Raw genomic sequence first — 19,187 nt, forward strand, 5'->3', positions numbered from 1 at the left:
CGCGGTCCTGTCTTTGACAGGCAGTGCAGATGGAAAGGGTGTGGGGTCCTAAACCCTGAAAGCAATTACATTTCAAACATGGTAACTTGAAGTTTGTGCGGTAGAGACACCCAGTGGGAATGCCTAGTTGGCATGTCAGTGTACAGGTTGGGAGCTCACTGAGAAGTATAGATTTATAGGCATAAATGAGATTGTTCAGAAAGGCATGTGGCGCAGGAACGGCAGAGGGCTGCCCAAGGGGAACCCTTAATTCCCAGAGTGAGCTTCAGGGACTTACAGTGTAGTGACGTCAGCACTGTTCGGAGGTCAGGAGAGGAGAGCTCCTCCCTTTATGTGATTATTCATAGCCTCATCTGGAATAATTTCAGTAGTTTGATGGTGCAAAACCTAGATCGTAAGAGATGGAGGGGTGATCCTGGAAAACAAGTTTAAGACAGTTCTTTCTTTAGGGAATTTACACAGAAGAAAGTAAAGAAAAGAAACTGGAGACTGCTAAGAGGCCTTTAGTGATTACAAAGTCCTTTGAAAGCACGGGAGGGCGTGACAGAGCAGAGAGTGTATTCTAAGGAGAGTGCCCACTCAGAAGACGTTAGGGTTAGGGTTAGAGTGCCCACCACTCCCCTCTGTACTAGGGTGCTGTCTGAACGGTGGGTGTTCAGGGAGTCTGCCCGGACCAGGCCGTCCCTCTTACATACTTTTAGGACAGTTAGTAGACTGCAGTTGGGTCACCACCACACCAAACCCATGTGTTTGAACAGAAAGCGTGTTGTCTGCTAGGAAGCTGACATTCCCAGTATCCTACTTAGCTCCTCTGTGTGGCTTTGTATTCACAGGGGCAGGTTGTAGAAAACTTGAAAGCACAGGCCCTTTGTTCCTGGACTGCAAAGAAAGAGAACCACTTGAACTTCTCAAAGCACGACATCATTACCGTCCTAGAGCAGCAAGAGAACTGGTGGTTTGGGGAGGTCCACGGAGGGAGAGGATGGTTCCCGAAATCGTACGTCAAGATCATTCCTGGGAGTGAAGCCAAGCGCTCTGGAGAGTGAGTCTCTGCTCGCGTGGGACTGGGTGTCGGTGCCCTCGCTAGTGGGGCGGTCACTGGGTGACAGACTCGCCGTGATACAGTTCAGGCTTGAGCTCGGGATCCAAAGTGTGGTTCTTAGTGTGAAAAAGCACACTGCAGAATTTTGTGCCAGTTTTAGACTATTCTCCTAGTGTGTTTTCAATTGTCTAAGTATTATACTTAAAAATATACATGTATTGCTTTCTTTGTGCCATAAGCTCAGTTAGAAAAGCTATTTTTTTATTTCCTTCATGGCCCTTCTCCCTTGTTTACTAAAAATTTTCAGTCTTTCCTTCCTTTTTTGTTGTTTTGTTTTTGCACTAGAGATTGAGCTGAGGACCTTCACACTGAGCTAACTCCCTAACACCCGAGTGGGGATTCAATTTGTGATCCTCCTACCTCAGCCTCCTGGGTGCTGGAGTACAGCTGTGCTGCACCACACCCAGCTTCCAAATAATTCCTGCCTGAGGTCCTCGCCTTTACCAGCTTGAAGCCCTCCTGTCCCTGGGTCTCCAGGTTCCTCAAACGTGGCTTCACTATTGCTCAGAGCACAGAGTGCTAGAGTTGCTGGTCTTTTAAACCTGTATTGTAATTGAGGAACCTCATGGAGCTTCAGGTCCAGCTCTGTTGGTGCTGGTATTTAGTTTTCAGTTTTTTCATGCCTAGTGCAATCTTAGTACATAATGACTGTTGAATTATATCAGCTCGTGAATAAGGAAAGAAATAAACAAATGAACTTTCAGATGAGCAAAACCAAAAGCCAGAGAGTTAAGATCTCTGGCCTTTATTTCCTAGTCTGTTGGGGAATCAAGCTATCAAATATCGCTGGGCATGCTCACACCTGTAACCCCAGCCCTCGGGAGTCTGAGGCAGGTGGATCAGCATGCGTCTGAAGAGCCTGCACTCCATAGCTAGACTCTGCCTCAGAACAAACAAACAAAAAAGTTACCAAATATCTGTAATACAAAGAAATAAGTGCTATCATATGGCAGTGGGTGACTAGATTTTGTGTTTTACATACAAGCTGATCTGGATAGAAAGGCAGTGTGACCTCGTGGTTTGGGGAAACCAAAAGGCTTGTGTGCTGGTTCTGACGTTCTTGCCAGACCTTACAGAGCAATCTTTGGTCTTAGCTTTCTAACTGATAGAATGAAAAGATTGAACTAAATCATCTTTTAAGAGTTCTTTCAGTGCTGAATTTCTGCTTAACAATATTTAGTTCAAATACAGGAATTTGCTTTTCAAACTGGGTGGACTTTCGGAAGAATGAAACAGTAACACTTTACACATAGCGAAATTTGTGTGGCGGCTTTGTGCTTGGCTCTTCATAGGAAATATCTTAATCTCCTTTAACATTTTACGCAAAAGAAAACTTAAGCAAAGGGAGATAACATTTACATATTTTAGAGGGTATTTCTTCTAACTTCCCATTCAGTTGCCTGTTTTTTCTGAAAGATAACTTGAGAGCGTGCAGTAATGGAGAACTCAGCCCTAAGCAAGGCAGCCGCTGCAGGCCTGGCCTTGTGTTTCAGCAAGGGTTCCCTTCTGTTGACTGTGAAGTTACCCCAAGGCCTGAAGGCCTGGCGCCTCTCACCGGCGTCTAGTTCGTAAACCTGAGTCTTCCTGACTTTTGAAAACAGTTTTCCTAGATTAAATTGGAAACTAAGTTATGCCTGTTCTGAGATCTAAGAAAGGTTTTATTATTCTTGTATTTTCAACGTAATATACCATAAACAAATAAAAGACCTACGTTGCCCGAGCCAAGCCCCATAAATGCTTTACCAAAGACTACTCACCTACTAATATGCCAGTATCTTTTAAGTTCCATCTGAAAAGCACACTTTCTCACATTAGAAACACTGTAAATCGTATTGAACTTACTTTAAAGTGTAAAAGTTTATAACGAGGCTTGAAAGGATTGCTAGACTGTAATGAGCGAATCAATTTGCAAAAGCCCTAAAACAATCCCCTGCGGAAACTGCTGTGTTCATCGGATCACGATTCTTGTTTTTTGGCTTGTTTGTTTTTTCCATTTGTTCATTATTGTTTCTTGTGGTGTGTTTATTTGGCAGACCAGAAGCTTTGTATGCACCTATAAATAAGAAACCTGCCTCCACAGCCCATCCAGTCGGAGAAGGTGAGCGCTGGCAGTTGTGATTAGATGGCGGTCATTTCCATGACTGACTCATGGTTTGAATTCACATGATGTCAGTCTCCCTGTTTCTGTGCCCTTTTTTTAAACTGAGTTTTGGAAAATGTGCTGTATCTATTCATACAGAAAATATGCACACTTTTAGGAAGTCAGTGCTAAAAAATGGCACCATATAAAAAGATTATAAATAAATAGTATTACAGTGATTGACTAGATTTTTAGGAGGTAAGAAAATGTTAGTGCATGTACTTGTCTACAAACTACATTTCAATTATAATGTGTTATATAAATCATTAGTTAGGATTTGAAATTATGGTACTCATTACTGCAAAGAATTTGTGTTGATAGCTTTTTGAGTTCAGTTAATAAATTATTTTGAGTTTTTTAATGTGAAAAATGAAAGATTACCCTAATTTCAGACAATATTTCTGTTTGATAGTTACATCGATTTATAATTGGAATGTATATGACCATTATAAAGTTGAAGAGTTGAAGTACATCCATCATTCCGTGTTTTGCTTAAAAAAATCAGTTTAATGACAATTTAGTCAGCATCTAAAAGATTCCATGTTGGAGTCTAAAAGATACACGAATGAGACATAATTTCTAAACAGCTCACAGTAGAACGGAGAGGGTGGCCGGTCAGCAGTGATGGTGAACCTCTTAGGGCTAGCAGCCCACTACAGCATGTGTGCCACAGGTTCGCCACCACTGGTTATGATTTATTTCTGTATTTAGTGAGCAAAAACAACTTAGATATGAGAGGAGCTATGCGTCCCCAGAAGCAGCAGTGTCACATCATCGTCAGCAAGGAGTAGGACCCTGCACTTCTAGACATAGAGTGAGCCGAGCTGTGGCCATGCACTGCAGGGATCTGGGGGTCCCCAGCAGTGATGCCCTCGTGGGAGTTCTGTGGGATGAGGGCTGTGAATGCAACCTAGGAAGTAGTGAGGAGCATTTTGGAAATGACTTTACTTACTGCATTATTTATATAAACTTTGTCATTACTTCTAGTTTTGTTAAATCAGCTAAATTGAGCAATACTGGAAACCTGAATGGTAGCTAGATTGTAGATCTAGATCATCTCTAGTTTAGGATCAAATTACATGTTGGCAAATACAAATAAAACTAGAAGAGAAAGTAAAAGATAATCTGAAACCCAGAAATGACTGTTTCTTCTAAGGAGTACTAATCCGAGGAACAAAAACCAAAGCTAAGATAAAAGTGTATGCATTTTCCTCTAGGTTGTCATTAACAGATACTTGTTCAGCATCTACTTAGAGCCAAGCACTGTGCTAGGGTCTGGGGCATTATACTGGAAATTGGTTTCTAGCAGTAGGGTCTCCTAGATACAACTATGCAGATAAGGGAGTTAAAGAGCAGAGAATTCAGCAGCTTAAAATATATTTCTAATATATAACTATATATTATATCTAATAGAATGTATAACTAATACTTTGTGGTTTTAACTAGATTCTTAGTGATTAAAAAATAATGACGTTAGCAAAGCAATTGGGAGAAGAAAGAAACCCCATGATAAAACTTTGTTAAATATTTTTCTAAGCAATTTTTTTTTCTTTTGGTACCGGGGATCGAACTCACGACCACCTGCTTGCAAGGCAGGTGCTTATGCCGCTGAGCTAAATCCCCTGCCCCTAAGCAATTATTAAATAATTAATGCTTTCAATCCTTTTTCTACCTTCAGATCTTTTTGTTTTATTTTTGCCCTTGAGCCAAGTTCTGTGTTTCCTCGGCTGGTCTTGACCTAGTGATCCTTCTGCCGAGTTTATAGGTGCTGCAAGTGTGCCCTTCAGGACTTTTTCTTTCTTTTTGGTGGTGGTGGTGGTAGAGTTAGGGACTGACCCCAGGGCCTCTGCTTGAGCTGTATCCCAGCCCTTTTTTTGTTTCATTATTTTATATTTTGAGACAGGGTCTCACAAAGTTGCTGGGCCTGGGTTTGAGTTTCAACCCTTTTGCCTCCGGTCTCAGAGTGCTGGGTTTAGGACATGTGCCGCCACACCCTGCTCAGACCTTTTCATACCGGAGGGACGGACGAGGGCTGTTACGGTAAACATGTGCGAGATGTTACAGAGTAACCCAGTTTCTTTTTTACTTCTGTAATCTTCCAATAACAGTCCCCTTTTGCTTTGTTCCCTGCAGAATATATTGCACTTTATTCATATTCAAGTGTAGAACCAGGAGATTTGACTTTCACAGAAGGTGAAGAAATATTGGTGACACAGAAAGATGGAGAATGGTGGACAGGAAATATTGGAGACAGGACTGGAATTTTCCCGTCAAACTATGTCAAACCGAAAGATCAAGAGGTGGGGTTATTTTGTATTAAAAACAAAGTCATTCTATTCTTACAGTTCAGGATTCTTTCCTAAAACAGTATGGCGTTGGTCAGCCTACTTTGGTTACAAGGAAGCCCCCCAGGGTGACTCAGCGCCCAAGATTTTGTTGCAGGGTTTCAGTGGACGATGAGAAGGGGAGTTATGAAAGTGTAGGGGTGACAGTCAGAGGAAGGCTGGGCCTCGGGTTAACTGGGGCTCAGGAGAGGTTCTGGGCCCCTTGCTTTGCAGACCGTGCACGGCCGTGGCGGGCGTGAGCCTGCTCTGAGGCGCTGCACTCCGGGTTCCTGCTGCTCTTGCCTCTGTCACCAGCGTGGTACAGAGCAGTTCTCAGGCTGTCTGCATTCTTAAAAATTACACGCCTGGGCGTGTTCACCCCTATAATCCCAGCACGTGGGAGGCCTTGAGTGTGAGGCCAGCCTGAACTACACAGCGAGGGTCTGTCTCAGAAAATGAAAATTATTGAGGAACACCACAAGCAGTTTTTTTAAAGTATGTATCTACTTATAGATTATATTTAGTGATATTTACCATATTAGGAATTAGAATAACTAAAGTTCTTTAAGTATTTATTAATTCATATTATAATAATAAGGGCTGGGGATTTAGCTCAGCGGCATAAGCACCTGCCTTGCAAGCAGGCAGTCCTGAGTTCGATCCCTGGTACTGATAAAAAGGAAAAAGACAAAAAAAAAAAAAAAAGAGATCTTCAACCATATTATAATAATAATAGCTAAATCTACGGATTGTAACATAAAGAACTTTTTATGAAAAATCACAATATTTTTCAAGAAAAATATTTAGTAAGAACGGCATTATTTTACATTTCTACTGATCTCGCTAATGTCTGATTTAATTGAAGACAGCAAAATTCTGAAATATCTTTCTATATGCAGTCTTTAATTATTATGTGTTATATGGGGGAAATTCTACCTGATACAGACATGGGAAAAAATGGAGCAGACATATTCCAGGTGTCTGAATATGCTTTGATTCTGCTATACCACAGCTTGACAGATGCCGGCTCGGATAGGCTGGGTGCCACTTGGACTCTGAAGCTGTATCAGTGAATTTGCTTACTGTTACATTATTACTCTGCTTTGCACGTTGAATGAACCTTTTATCCACATGAAATGCAATGGCATTCACTGTTCATTTGGAAAATATTGAATCACCTCATTAAGTGATATCCAGAAATCACACTGATGAATATCACCACTCATCGGAAACGCCTGGAGAGCTGTCACACTCATGTTTTTTAAGATTTTTCTTGGAAATGTCTGAATGTTTTCCAAGATTTTTATTTTCCTATGAAAGTCTGAATTTTATTGTTGACAGTAAGTCCTGCCAACTCTTTAATTTGAAGTGAAAGATTTACTTCATTTCATTTTTGAGAAGATTAATTGCTAAATCACCAGGCTATATAATTACCTGTCAGTTTTTTGGAGTAAAAATGTTGTTCCATGAAAAAAGCTTAGTTCACAGTCTATTTCACACAGTCCTTTTCCTTGAAACAATCGTTGTACTTTCTAGGGAGCAGAAATGCTTGTTTGTGCATTTTTGTCTTTCCTTTTTTGAGACAGAATCTCACTGCGTAGTTCATGCTGACTTTGAACTGTGTAGCCCAGGCCAGCCTTTTATTTATGGAGATCTCTTGCCTCAGCCTCCTAAGGGCGAGGATTATAGGTGTGCCTCGCTGCAGCAGAAATGTTTTAGGCAACTTCTGTTTAGTCACACAAAATTATTATTATTAAAGATGTGTATTAAAGGAGATTAAGATTTAATGAAATTTCTTGTATCTTATCAAGGACGCCCTTACATGAAACTGGCATATTTTGTGGGGAGTATATGACACTGGAGAACATTGTGACAGAGAGTGTAATTTGGTGCCACTGCCTTGATTCACGCTGAGGCACCAGCAGGGCTTACTTGTTTGTGACGGGATCCTGCCTGTAGTTCAGGCTGGCCTTGCGCTCACTGTGGCGCCCAGGCAGATAGTCTCCCTGCCCCCCTGAGTGCCGGGATGGCAGGTGTGCATCCGCATCCTTACTCGCTATTTTTAAGGCAACACAGTGTGCGAGCACTGCCTTAGTATTGCCATGAAGGTCATTTCATCCCACAGACTCTGGGAAGGGGCCCAGAGGCTACTCCTGGGGACGTATCACTGCGTGCTAAGAACCTTTAGTGCAGTGCGTAAGCAGCTGGGTTGGTGCCTGCACCACGGAGGAGCTCTTGGCGTTGGATAGGATACTTCTGTGCCTGAGTTTTCTTTCCTGTAAAATAAGGGTGATCATAGTGGTGCCATTCTAAAAGTTAAACAGGGAAAGCTGTGTAGCCTCTTTGATCGGTTCCTGTTACATAGTACTCAGAAAATACTAATGTTAGACTCCCAGCAACTCGGCTTAATTCTTCCATTCCACCTATGTACAGTAACAGAAAAAAAATTCTTTTTAACAGCCCCTTTCCTTGTTTTGCATAAATGCCTAAAAAATAGAAAATATGATTGGTCTCATTTATATTTTAATGACAGCAAAAGTTTTAGTTGCCACCCATGGTCTGAATATTTTTGCTCCTACGTCAGATCAGTCAGTTTAGGGATAGCATGGTAAAAGGTAAAGACACTGCCTCTTGCTCCGTGGGAGGCGTAGGTGAGTCAGGGCTGTAAGAAGCAGGCGCTCGCTGTCTCGCACGTCCCAGACACACCCGGGGCAGGGCCTGGCTGCTGGTGCTGACGAATGGAGTGCATTTGGCCCAGCTGATGAATTGAGTAGTACAGGGAAGTTCAGGAGACGAGCTCATCCTGTGGGGCCGGGTGCTGCTTGTCCACCGAGTGGTCCCTTAGCAGACCGGGCTTCTGGGTGAGCCTGGCCTTTTCACTTAGTTACTGTAAGGTTCGTTGGCATTTTGACATTCATTTAAAGAAACCCTGGGGATCAGAATTCTTTCATTCCAAGTAAATGCAATACTTTTACATTTGGATTGTAGGAAATGATAAAACCAATGTCTTTTCCTTGTAGAATTTGGGGAATGCTAACAAATCTGGAGCATCAAACAAAAAACCTGGTATGTACAATGAAGAGCTTGAAAAGTGATTCCAGCGTTTGCTCTGTCGGCGTCCTGACTTCACAGTGTGTTCTTCTTTTCAGAAATTGCTCAAGTAACCTCAGCGTATGTTGCTTCTGGTGCTGAACAGCTCAGCCTTGCACCAGGACAGTTAATACTGATCTTAAAGAAAAATACAAGTGGATGGTGGCAAGGGGAGCTTCAGGTAATGTGCTTGAGCATCTATCCTTTTTACTAGAAGAGTAAGACATGCTCATAAAAAGATAAAGTCAGTTTAACAATTTCTGTCATCCCTCTGTAATGATAGCACCTAGGGGGAATCAGTGCCAACGTTTTCAGTGTGTCAGGTCTCCCCCTAGTCCTTTGCCTATTTATTTTTAGCACAGCTTGGTTGATTATAACATTTTAAAGAATAATTTCCCTGCAGATGTAATTGCGTTCCACTGATGATCCCTTAGTAACTGCAGGGTGTCTTGCAGGAAGCCTAGTGCAGCTTTGCCGGGGACGGCCGCGGGCTGTGGTCTGCCCTTCGGGAAGAAACGCCCGGCCCCGTCTGTGTACGGAGAAAAGACAGAGCGCCTTGGTTCATGAATTTAACTCATCTACAGCTTTGGAAAAGATGGCCATGTTTGTGTTTGTGCGGGAAAGATGGCCACAGTTGTATTTGTCATCGGCAGTTTCCAGATAAAAACAAAATTTTGCCAGCCGCTTCTGTTTGCGAACCAGATTATTTACAAACCAGCATTTGTGAACCAAGGAGCCGCCGTACTGCCCGTTAAACTGTTCCCTGAGCAAGGGGCTGAGGATTTAGCTCAGTGGCATAAGCACCTCCCTTGCAAGCAGGCAGTCATGAGTTCGATCCCCGGTACCAATAAAAAGGAAAAAGACAAAAAAAACTGTTCTCTGAGCAAACCTAGCACAGACTTAGAAGAGTCAGGTTTTTCTTAAGATGTTGGCAGAAGTGCCTGCCTTGCAAGCAGGCAGTCGTGAGTTTGATCCCTGGTACCAATAAAAAGAAAAAAAAAAAAAAAGATGCTGGCAGGTGGCTGTCAAATGTTTTGATAACAGAAGAGCGTTCTTTTGTCACTTCTAGAATTTTCTTAGTGGTTAAAACAGCACTTTAAGGTTGATGAATGATGAGAGATATGATAGCTGTATTGTTATTAAAATTAATAATAATTACAACATAGAAGATAAATGTAACTTGTTTCTTGAAACTCAGAGCCTTAGGGCTCCCAGAAATGCAAAATATTCAAACTGAGTCTCTTCTTGAAGAACCCCCGGAATTTCCTTCATCTGTCTTCTTCTGAAGATGACCTACCTGATTGGAAAACTCTTTACAAATTTTAAGTCTTTTCATTTATTAACAAAGTTTCATAAAACATTTGCAATCAGCTGCACCATTTTAAGCGTTGTCTTGAACCTACTAGAACTCTATAAAAGTCTCTTAGGTTATAAATATTATTTCTGTGAAATATTTGGAGAACTCCGAGGCTTGAGTGACCACCAGGCAGACTTCTGCACATGGCATCTTCAGCAGCACTCGGAGCCACAACTGTAGTGAGCCTTCCGGTTATTTCATGGTGAGCAAGAGAGACTCACCTTGAGAGACTAAGTGACTGCCCAGTCCGCCGAGTCCAAGAATTGATTACCGCCCCCGCAGCCAAGTGCAAAAGCCAGGCGTGTGTTACATCCTTTATTATACGGCCAGAAGTTCTGTTCTGTTTTTTCAAGTTATGTCCCAGTGATCACTTTTATCTTACCTTTCAATTGTATATCCCTTTGCTGATTTATAGGCCAGAGGAAGAAAACGCCAGAAGGGATGGTTCCCTGCCAGCCACGTTAAGCTCTTGGGTCCAAGTAGTGAAAGAGCCACCCCTGCCTTTCATGCTGGTATGGAAGAGGGTTAACTTGTCTGCAATTCATAGTTGTATTTTTACTTTTCAGAAATCGCTCAAGTACCATTAGCGAACTTTGCTAAAATTCAGCAACTTCTTAAATTATCTTTGAAAGATAGGAGAAATTTGTCTTTTCCTTACTGCTGCTTTAAAAATAACACACCACAAGACCTTCCCTCTGAACATTTCTGGTGAGAACAACCAGCTGCTCGTTGGTGCCTGAACTTCTCTCCTTGAAATGTTTCAACATGGAAGGAAGCAGTTCAGCTGAATTTTTAACTAGAGTGGTTAATCTCAATTTTGTAAGACAAGGAATGAGGGTGGGGAAAAAAACAGTTCAAGAGAAACTTTAGTGTACTTTAATCCTTAATATTAAAGTAATTTAAATCCTAGAGGTGGTTTTGAGGCCTAAAGAAGTCATTAATTCTTTTGTTCTTTTCCATAGTGTGTCAGGTGATCGCTATGTATGATTATGTAGCCAATAATGAGGATGAGCTCAATTTCTCCAAGGGACAATTGATTAACGTTATGAACAAAGACGACCCTGACTGGTGGCAAGGAGAAATCAACGGAGTAACTGGGCTTTTTCCTTCGAACTACGTGAAGATGACCACAGACTCAGATCCAAGTCAACAGTGTGAGTAATAGCAATTATTTACTATTCGTCTGCGATGAAAACTGTAATACACAGTGTAACATTTATTACTGTTCTGGATCAGATCTCGAATTCACAGTGAGCCAATGTAGACTGATGTAGAACAAAACGAAATGTTCTATAGCATCAAAAGTTACGCTGTTTTATTTTAAATATTCTTTGCTAGCTTCCAGTCTTAACAGGAGAGCATATCTGAAACATGTCCATTGCTCTCGTGGGTCCACCACTAGTGTTCTTTTTTACCTTAATTAAAAACAGCTAGTGCTGTAATTGCCCGGCTCACCTGTTGAGAGTTATCCCTCAGTATTTCACAGCCCCCTCACTTGCTTCCCTCCTGCTTATACATGGTGGCCCGGTTAGAAGGAAAATAGCCTGGTAACTGCGGTGAAGGCCTCGGGCAGGGACTCCTACACGGCTGCCTCAGGCCGCGAAACGCCTGGATCCAAGGCCCGCTGTTTCAGACCAGGGCTCCAAGTCTGAAAGCAATGGTGATTACCTGAGAAGAAACAGTACTTGTAAATAATTTTTACCTTTATAAAATACCGCCTTTTTCATCTTTTGTATTTTTAGTTTTATGAAATAGGTCATGATTTATATTTTTATCACTCTAGTGAAATTTCAAATAGGTTGAGCGTTCCTCATTTTAATTTAGTTGCTAGAAACATATAACTGTAACTCGGTCAAAACACATACATTCATGATTCAGTGCCAGAGCTATGAAGTTGTTTAATACCATGTCTGTAATTTTATACTTTATTTTCACCTTAGAGCTGAAAGATAGTTCTGGAGGAGGATGTTCCTTTAGTGCAGAGGTGGGGGCTTCAGTTTTAAAGAGTTTGAGTAGTCTCAGAAATGGTTCAGAGTGTCAGAAGAAATGGTAAAAAAATAGTAACAACTTGGATTACCTAAGGAATGACCGTTTTTCAGCTCTGCTGCTGCTTTTGCAGCTTATAGTGATAATTAGAAATCAGGTTAGAATTATCTGCAGCATCGTTCCAGAAGCTAAGAGGGAAAGAGGGTTTTCAGACCTGTGTCTGGAAAATCTTTGGCCCGTGACCCCAGGCGTCATTCCATTGTACCGGTGCACTTTGGTTTCTGTAGAGTCTGTACCCTAAAGTGATAGTTTTTATTTTTTTTTAAGTGATAGTTTTTAAAACAGTTTGTTGTGTTGGAGACAACCTCCTAGGAAAGTAACCTTCCCAGGAAACTGAGTAGCAGCTTCTATTGTTTCTTAAAAGAAACAACATAGTAGGTGGTCAGTAAATGTTTGATACAGAAAACAGATTGACATGAATTAGTTATCAGAGGGCACACTTGTCATACAGGTTACTTTTGGCCAGCGAAGGCCTTGTTTGCTGCTGTAATTGGGTAGAACTGGCCGAATCACGCCTCTAATGAGGGCCCCGCCGAGCCCTCCGCAGGGGACAGTCCGCAGCATCCAGCACGCGGCTGCCGGCCACACGTAGCTGGGAGCATTTAGGACTCAAACTCAGCTCTTAGTCTAAAGCAAATAGCTACTTGGGGCTGGTAGCTACTGTATGATAGGACAGCCCAGGTCTACAGAAGAATCAACTTAAACTCTGCCTCAAGTAAAACAAGGAAATAGCAATATTGAAACAAACAAGAAGAGAAAGAAAAGCTGCCCTACAACCACAGCTGACCTCCTCGGTCATTTTAAAGGGACAAAATTCCCTTGTGCTTTGGCTTTCGGTTTCTGTTTGGGGGCTGTATGTTAGCCCCGTTCAGTGGATTTGTAAGTGCCTTACCCGTTAGAAGCGTGAGCATGAGAAGACTGTCCCTGCCCTGATGGTTTTAGAGTTTAGATTCAGGAAACAGACATCCAGCTGAATATAACTATTGCTTTTTTAATGAATAGTTATACAAACACGTGTTGGGAAATGATTCCCTAACGCTGCGTGAGGCTAGAAGGCTGGATGCTTGGGCCACACCGAGAAGGGTATTTGAGCTAGAGATGAAGTGTAAACTTAGCTAGAAGGACAGACGGGCTCGGAGGGCGGGCCAGCAATTTCCTTGATCGTTTCACCTATCGAGACCTGGGAAGACAGAATGTTCAAGGGATGAGTTCAAAACAAACAATTTCAAAGCTCTCTTTGTTATAAAACTACCTCCAGTAACTTACCTATATACTTTGTTTTGGGTTGATGTATTTTTTTAGTATGATCATCTCTGAAAACTAAATATTATTTCACTTAAGTGAGTGACTAAAAGTTTATCATCCATCCCGGACCAAAAGATTTCTCAATTTTATAATTCTTAGGAAAATTCCTGAATCGATTCCTCTGAGAAAGTGTTATTATTCCTGAAAAACAACCATTTATGTAACCATTTGTGTCAGGAGTACAGTTTTGCTTAAAATAATTATTTATTAGAAATTGAATAATGCCAATTCTTTCAGACATGTAGAACAGAGCTAATTGTATGGGTAACTATTAAAATCACTCACATTAAGTTTATATCAGGCTGTAATATAGCAAGATGTGGTTCAGAAAATGTTTAATCCTTAAAGTCAGGAATCAGTGTGAGACCTTTTTTATGCCTATCTAGGTTTTTACAAATGCATCATCTGTTTATAGTCTTGGTATGAGCTGTGAAGAGCTGGTTACCTACAGATGACCATTTGTGTTTCCCTGGGGTTTATGAGTATTTCTTCCTTTTTCTTATGTGACTAGAACATTTTTAAAGGTTGAGAGTCTTAATAGTTTGGATTTGTTGAGTTGATGTTGCATATTATTATAAATCAGATTTTTCTCACCCACCTAATTTATGTTATGTTCATTTTATTCCTCATTTTTCTTTTTTTAGGACCCACTGTTGTCTTCCAGTTGTGAAAGCACCCCAGAGACCCACTATCCAAGTTTGACTCTAGCCTGGAGGCAGGGCAGGTAGCCCTGATCAAATATCTCCTACACAATTCCTTACTTCGATTGAATGTTAGAACCACTTGTGATTATTTCTTTGTGTTTCTAATTGACAGTTAAATTTTATTTGTAACCAGTTCAAGGATAGTGGGTCTTTGTGTGGCTTTCCCTTCTGTTCACTCTGGCATCTTTTAACATTTTTCTTCTTTTTTAATTTGGTAATTGTAGGTCATTAGCATGCTTATTGAGTTTGCCCTTGCACGGTGGGAGTTCAAACACACAAAGACCCACTATTTGCACAAACTGTTCTCTCTGATTCGGAATGGGCTGCTTTTCTCATGTGACTGCAACATGTATGTTCCTTACAGAACTAAGATGAAGTTTGCTTATGTTCTGCTGTTGTGTTTGATCTAACCCTAATCACGCGAGCTCTTAATTGGCTCAATCTGCAGTTTGCCCTTAAGTACGTGCTGTTTTCTCTGTTACTTTCTAACCTGCCAATGTTTAGATTTGTTTAAACGCCAAGAACTAGATGTAACTTTTTCTCTATTTTCTGTGTAATCGGAGTGGAGCAGTAACATCTGTGGGGCACTTTCCTTTTCTTGTGGAAGAGAGAGGTGGCCTGCTGTCGCAGGGGTGTGCAGAATGGGATGTGTTGAGTCTGTTTAAATTGCCCAAGCAGGAGCGCTGTACTCCGGAAGTTCCTTTAGGGTCTTTATGTTCTCTGGCTAATGAAGATCCTGCACCGTGTGCGGTAGCACGTGGCGTTGCTTCTGTATTGATAAACTAAAGATACGAACGACTCTTCAGAAACGAAAGGTGCACATCGGCTGCTGACATGTGCCCTTCCCTACTTACATCTGTTTACTGAACTCAGAGCTCGTGTTATAGATTTTAATAGGTGACTTTGTGTCCCGGTACACCAAGGGACTCTGGTGGGCATTCTCGGTGTCTTTAGTGAAGACCATGAGGACTCTGTGAGGAGTTTCAAGTGCCCCTGAAGCAGGCTTTAGCTCAGGAGGACTCAGGAGTGAAGGCAGGATGCGTGCAGCCTGCGTTTCTCCGCATCCCTGCACTTCTCTGAGGCCAGGAGATGGATGTTACCACCCAGCTCTTGGCTCTTCAATCACATCGGCTGCTTGCACGCAGGGTTTTCTTTGTGTCGAATGGCGAACTCTTTAGAAATAACAGACATTGTTATAAACTAATGTATATGAGAGTGCTTAGCTGAGACAAAGGGACTTTTAATAGATAGTATTAAACCATGTTTGAAAATCAGTGACTTTATGCAATTTAAAATGTTTACAAACTACATTGCAATCTACTGTTTGTGATTAAGTATTATCAGGAAAAGTGTACATACAATCAGTCTTATTTCTTCACCTGGTTCTTTAAAAAAGAAAATATGTTTTTATATCTCTCAGTTTAAGTTAAAAGCATATTTTGTGCAATACTTATGTTAATGTGCCTATGCATTATGAATGGATTAGTTCAGTCATACATTGCTTAAATTATAACTTTACAGAATTTCAGAAAAATTAGCGATTTAGTTAAAACTTCATGAAGTTCAAATATCTGTGTTCCAAAATACTTTTCATTATTGGGTATAGGGAGAGATGTTTCTGTGCTCCCTGGGATGGGGATTTCCAGTTATTAGAGCGCCTCCTCTTACAGCATTTGGCATTGCCACTGGACTTTTACAAACAGGACAGGAATAGGAAAGCAATAATAATACCCTGTTACAGGTGGATAACAGATTTGCCAGCAGTCGCTAAAAGAGACTGTGCAAATATTGAGTCCTTGTGAATTCAAGTGACTTTTCCAAATTCTGTGATTACCTGGGCTCACCTCTTATCTCCTGAACTTTCTGCTTTTGCAATCTTACAATTGATTTCAATTTAAGGGCAGTTACTTTAAATATTGTGGTTAGAAATCAGACCACTGTTAGTTAACCACATGATTTGGTATAACATTATTTTCCTTATAAGTGTGAATTTATGCTTTCCTAATACGCTGATGAGTCATTTTAAAGATACTTCTGTAATCCAAGTCCCTGCACGGTAACACTGACACGTGCGGATGATTAGGGATGACGTTTGGCTTGAGCTCAGCACCTGTCATCAGCCTGACAGTCGTGTTCATCAGGTTTCCGTGGATGAGTCACGTGCTGGCCGGGGTTTAAGCTGTTTATTGTATCAACTGAAATACAACTCTTCCTGTAGGTGTTTTGCCACATGCCTAGTGCAGGCTCTTTCAGCACAGAGAAAATCACAATAAGCATCTTTTAAGAAAAAGCTAAAAGAAAAGGTGTACGACATACACTGTTAGCCTGAGCCTTCGGCAGTGCATGCAACCCTTTGCAATACCTCATTCCGCTGTGTATTTGTTCTCTTAATGTAAGGATAGCTTTCAGTTTGCTTAGAAGAAAAGCGTTTACTAGAAATAGAGAATGTTTAAGTGAGAATACATCTAAATACATCTGAACACTGTAGGAAGAATAAAAATATTTGCTTATTTAAGGATTGCAATATGTGATAATCATTTGATTAGACTTAATGGGTTTTCCAGCAATGAAAAAAAATCAGCTCTAAAACAAAAGCTGAATTTTTAAGAAAATTTAAATCAACTCTGTCCATTGTATAATTTTCTCTAAAACCGTAATTTAAAAAGTAATTTTGTGGCCAGGCGGTGTTGCAGGCCTATAATCCCAGCACTCAGGCGGCTGACACAGGAGGATCGCTGCAAGTTAGAGGCCAGCCTGGGCTGAAAAGTGAGTGTAAGGCCAGCATCAATTGCATAGTGAGACCCTGCCTCAAAAAGGCCAAAAAAGGTAATTTTGAAGTAAAATTACATAAAATGCAATTGCTACTTAAATTCTTAAAACACAATATGAATGCTAGTAGTTTAAATGAAATAAACTGGTATCGGGGGTAAAGAAAGAAATGCCAAGTCCAGTCCAAAGCTTAATTGCCAAGTTTTCTTAGAATGAAGTTTACCAAGTTACAAATTCTTGTAAATAAAATCTATGATGCAAATACTGAAAGACTTTTGCCTGAAGTGGCACACTATTGGATGCTGCTGTGATGCTACTGTAATGTAATAAATTATTAAATCGTTGCAAAGTGCTGTTTTTGCCTTAAATTTTTATTTTGTGTGTCTCGAAAACTATAATATTAAAAGTATTGAGATTGTGCAGATGCTGGGCACGCTTGGCATGAAATAATGTTTTTATTTTTATGAAATTGTAATATAACTATGCAAGTATGTTTATTAAAAAGGACACAAACTACATTACTTGTATTGTGTATTTCTTTTGAGGCATCCTTTAAAAGTTGTTTTTAATCGTTACATGTAGTTCTGATTAAATGTCTTTAGAATTTTTTTTCTTAATCTTTGCATAGAGAATAGCAAATTTTTTACATAACAGGGGAAAAAATTTTAAATGGTGAAGATTGAAATAATTTGATCTGAGATAATGATACATCTCAAAAGCAAAAGAGATTTTGATTTTCATATACTGTTGGTTACAAAAGTAAAGGAAAATATAATAGAGATAACAGTGGACTGACGATGTTACACTTCTTACTACAACATTTCTCTAAAAGGAAGGAGCTTGCAGCTGACATGGAGCAAGACTGTGCAAAATAGGAAGCTGCGTGCACAGCTGCAGTGGGTGCCTGCGGGGCGGAGCCCAGCAAAGTGTTAGCAAAGTGTTACACCAACTAATCGACCCTGGGCAAAAAGAAAATTTGTTTCAAAATCTAACCTGTCCTCGCCTGCCTAAACAACTTCTTTCTCAAGGGCTTCTCCTCTCCGGAAAGTTGCCTGGATGTCCTGCACTGAGCGGTTCTGGTGCTGGGTGTTCGGGGCGGGAGAGGGCTCAGACTGGGAGCTGGTGCTTAGCCAGCGGCATGATAAGCACAGGGATGGGTACCTGCTGGGCACCCAGGCAGTGCAAAGAGGATTCCCTGATTAACACAAACTGGCAAGGCAGAGACTCCCTTCCCTGGTGGTGGAGGCCCTATGTGAAGTCAGCCAGGTTTGAGGAGAGGGTGGGGGCCAAGACACAAGAACAAGAAGGCCAAGGGGGAGGGGGACGATGTGGCTGTGAGCTGTCCCAGCCTGTACAGCCGAAGCCCGAAGCCAGAACGGTGAAAGCTGAAGTGAGAGACGTACCAAGGCTGAAGGAGAGACTCTCGGGCTTCAGGGAAAACAACATTGATCTCTGTCCTGATTTAAATGGCCTGCGAGTGAGCAGTTTTCAAAGCTTCCTGGAGGGTTCTGAAAGAAAGCAGAGCAAAGAAAAAGCAATGGAACAGTTCTGAGAGAAAATTGCCAGTAGCTGAATGGGTAGGATGTGAGCGTGCTTTGCTCCCAGGTTTATGCCTTGGGTGAGCGGGTGGGGGAATGGTGCCACCCACTGCTGTGCAGAACAGAGCTGGAGCCGGGCAAGGTGTGCACCTGTAATGCCAGGACTCTGCAAGGCTGAGCTGGGAAGATTTTTTTTTGTTTTTTTTTTTTGGTACTGGGAATCGAACTTGAGGCCTCAGACTTGTGAGGCAAGCACTATGCCACTGAACGACATTCTGGGGCCCAAGAAAGCTCATAAATTCAAGCCTAACATCAAGCCAGGTACAGTGCCACATGCCTGTAATCCCAGCACTCAGGAGCGAAGGCAGGAAGATTGCCACCAACTTGAGACCAGGCTGGGCTACAGATTGGTTTCAAGACCAACCTGAACTACAGGCTGAAACCCTGTGTAATTAAAAAAGCTAACTTCAGTGACCTGTCAAAACCCTGTCTCAAAATTTTAAAAGGAATGGGGTGACTCAGTGTAAAAGCCCTGGGGCTTCAGGACCACAAATAACAATACTAATAACATCAGATTTAGGGGGAGATGATAATCTTGGTGTTTCTTGCAAAGCCCCTATGTGACCTTCAAATAGGATTGTCCCACACGTAGTCAGAACGGAACTGAGACAGACATCGTCAGATACATGTCAGCTGGTGGAACGGTGGACCGAGTACTGGTAGGTGTTGAACCCCTGGAAGCAGTCAGGTTACTGGGAGAGAAGGGCAGACCTCTGAGATCAGCGGTTAAAGATTAGAAGTTAGAAGGAACC

General features: G+C 41.5%; 1 protein-coding gene across 8 annotated transcripts in view; it reads left to right on the forward strand.

Moving 5' to 3' along the window:
* Positions 1 to 19,187, forward strand: part of Itsn2 (intersectin 2) — a 142,926-nt gene that overhangs the window by 94,907 nt on the left and 28,832 nt on the right. For 7 of the 8 annotated variants that reach the window (XR_010041404.1, XM_063231582.1, XM_063231593.1 and 4 more), the window contains 7 exons: positions 834 to 1,042; positions 3,136 to 3,200; positions 5,376 to 5,542; positions 8,587 to 8,632; positions 8,716 to 8,837; positions 10,429 to 10,525; positions 10,976 to 11,167. Coding sequence is in view for 7 of the 8 variants with exons in the window: in XM_063231582.1 (XP_063087652.1) it covers positions 834 to 1,042; positions 3,136 to 3,200; positions 5,376 to 5,542; positions 8,587 to 8,632; positions 8,716 to 8,837; positions 10,429 to 10,525; positions 10,976 to 11,167 (898 nt within the window). In the remaining variant the exon portion in view is untranslated. Of the gene's footprint in view, positions 1 to 833; positions 1,043 to 3,135; positions 3,201 to 5,375; positions 5,543 to 8,586; positions 8,633 to 8,715; positions 8,838 to 10,428; positions 10,526 to 10,975; positions 11,168 to 14,008; positions 17,356 to 19,187 lie in introns of those variants that run through there. The other variant, XM_063231609.1, reaches the window with a different exon arrangement.

The sequence above is a fragment of the Cavia porcellus genome, unplaced genomic scaffold (genome assembly GCF_034190915.1).
Source record: "Cavia porcellus strain 051 isolate PalLab524CR breed Dunkin Hartley unplaced genomic scaffold, mCavPor4.1 scaffold_1, whole genome shotgun sequence".
NCBI classification, from domain to species: Eukaryota; Metazoa; Chordata; class Mammalia; order Rodentia; family Caviidae; genus Cavia; species Cavia porcellus.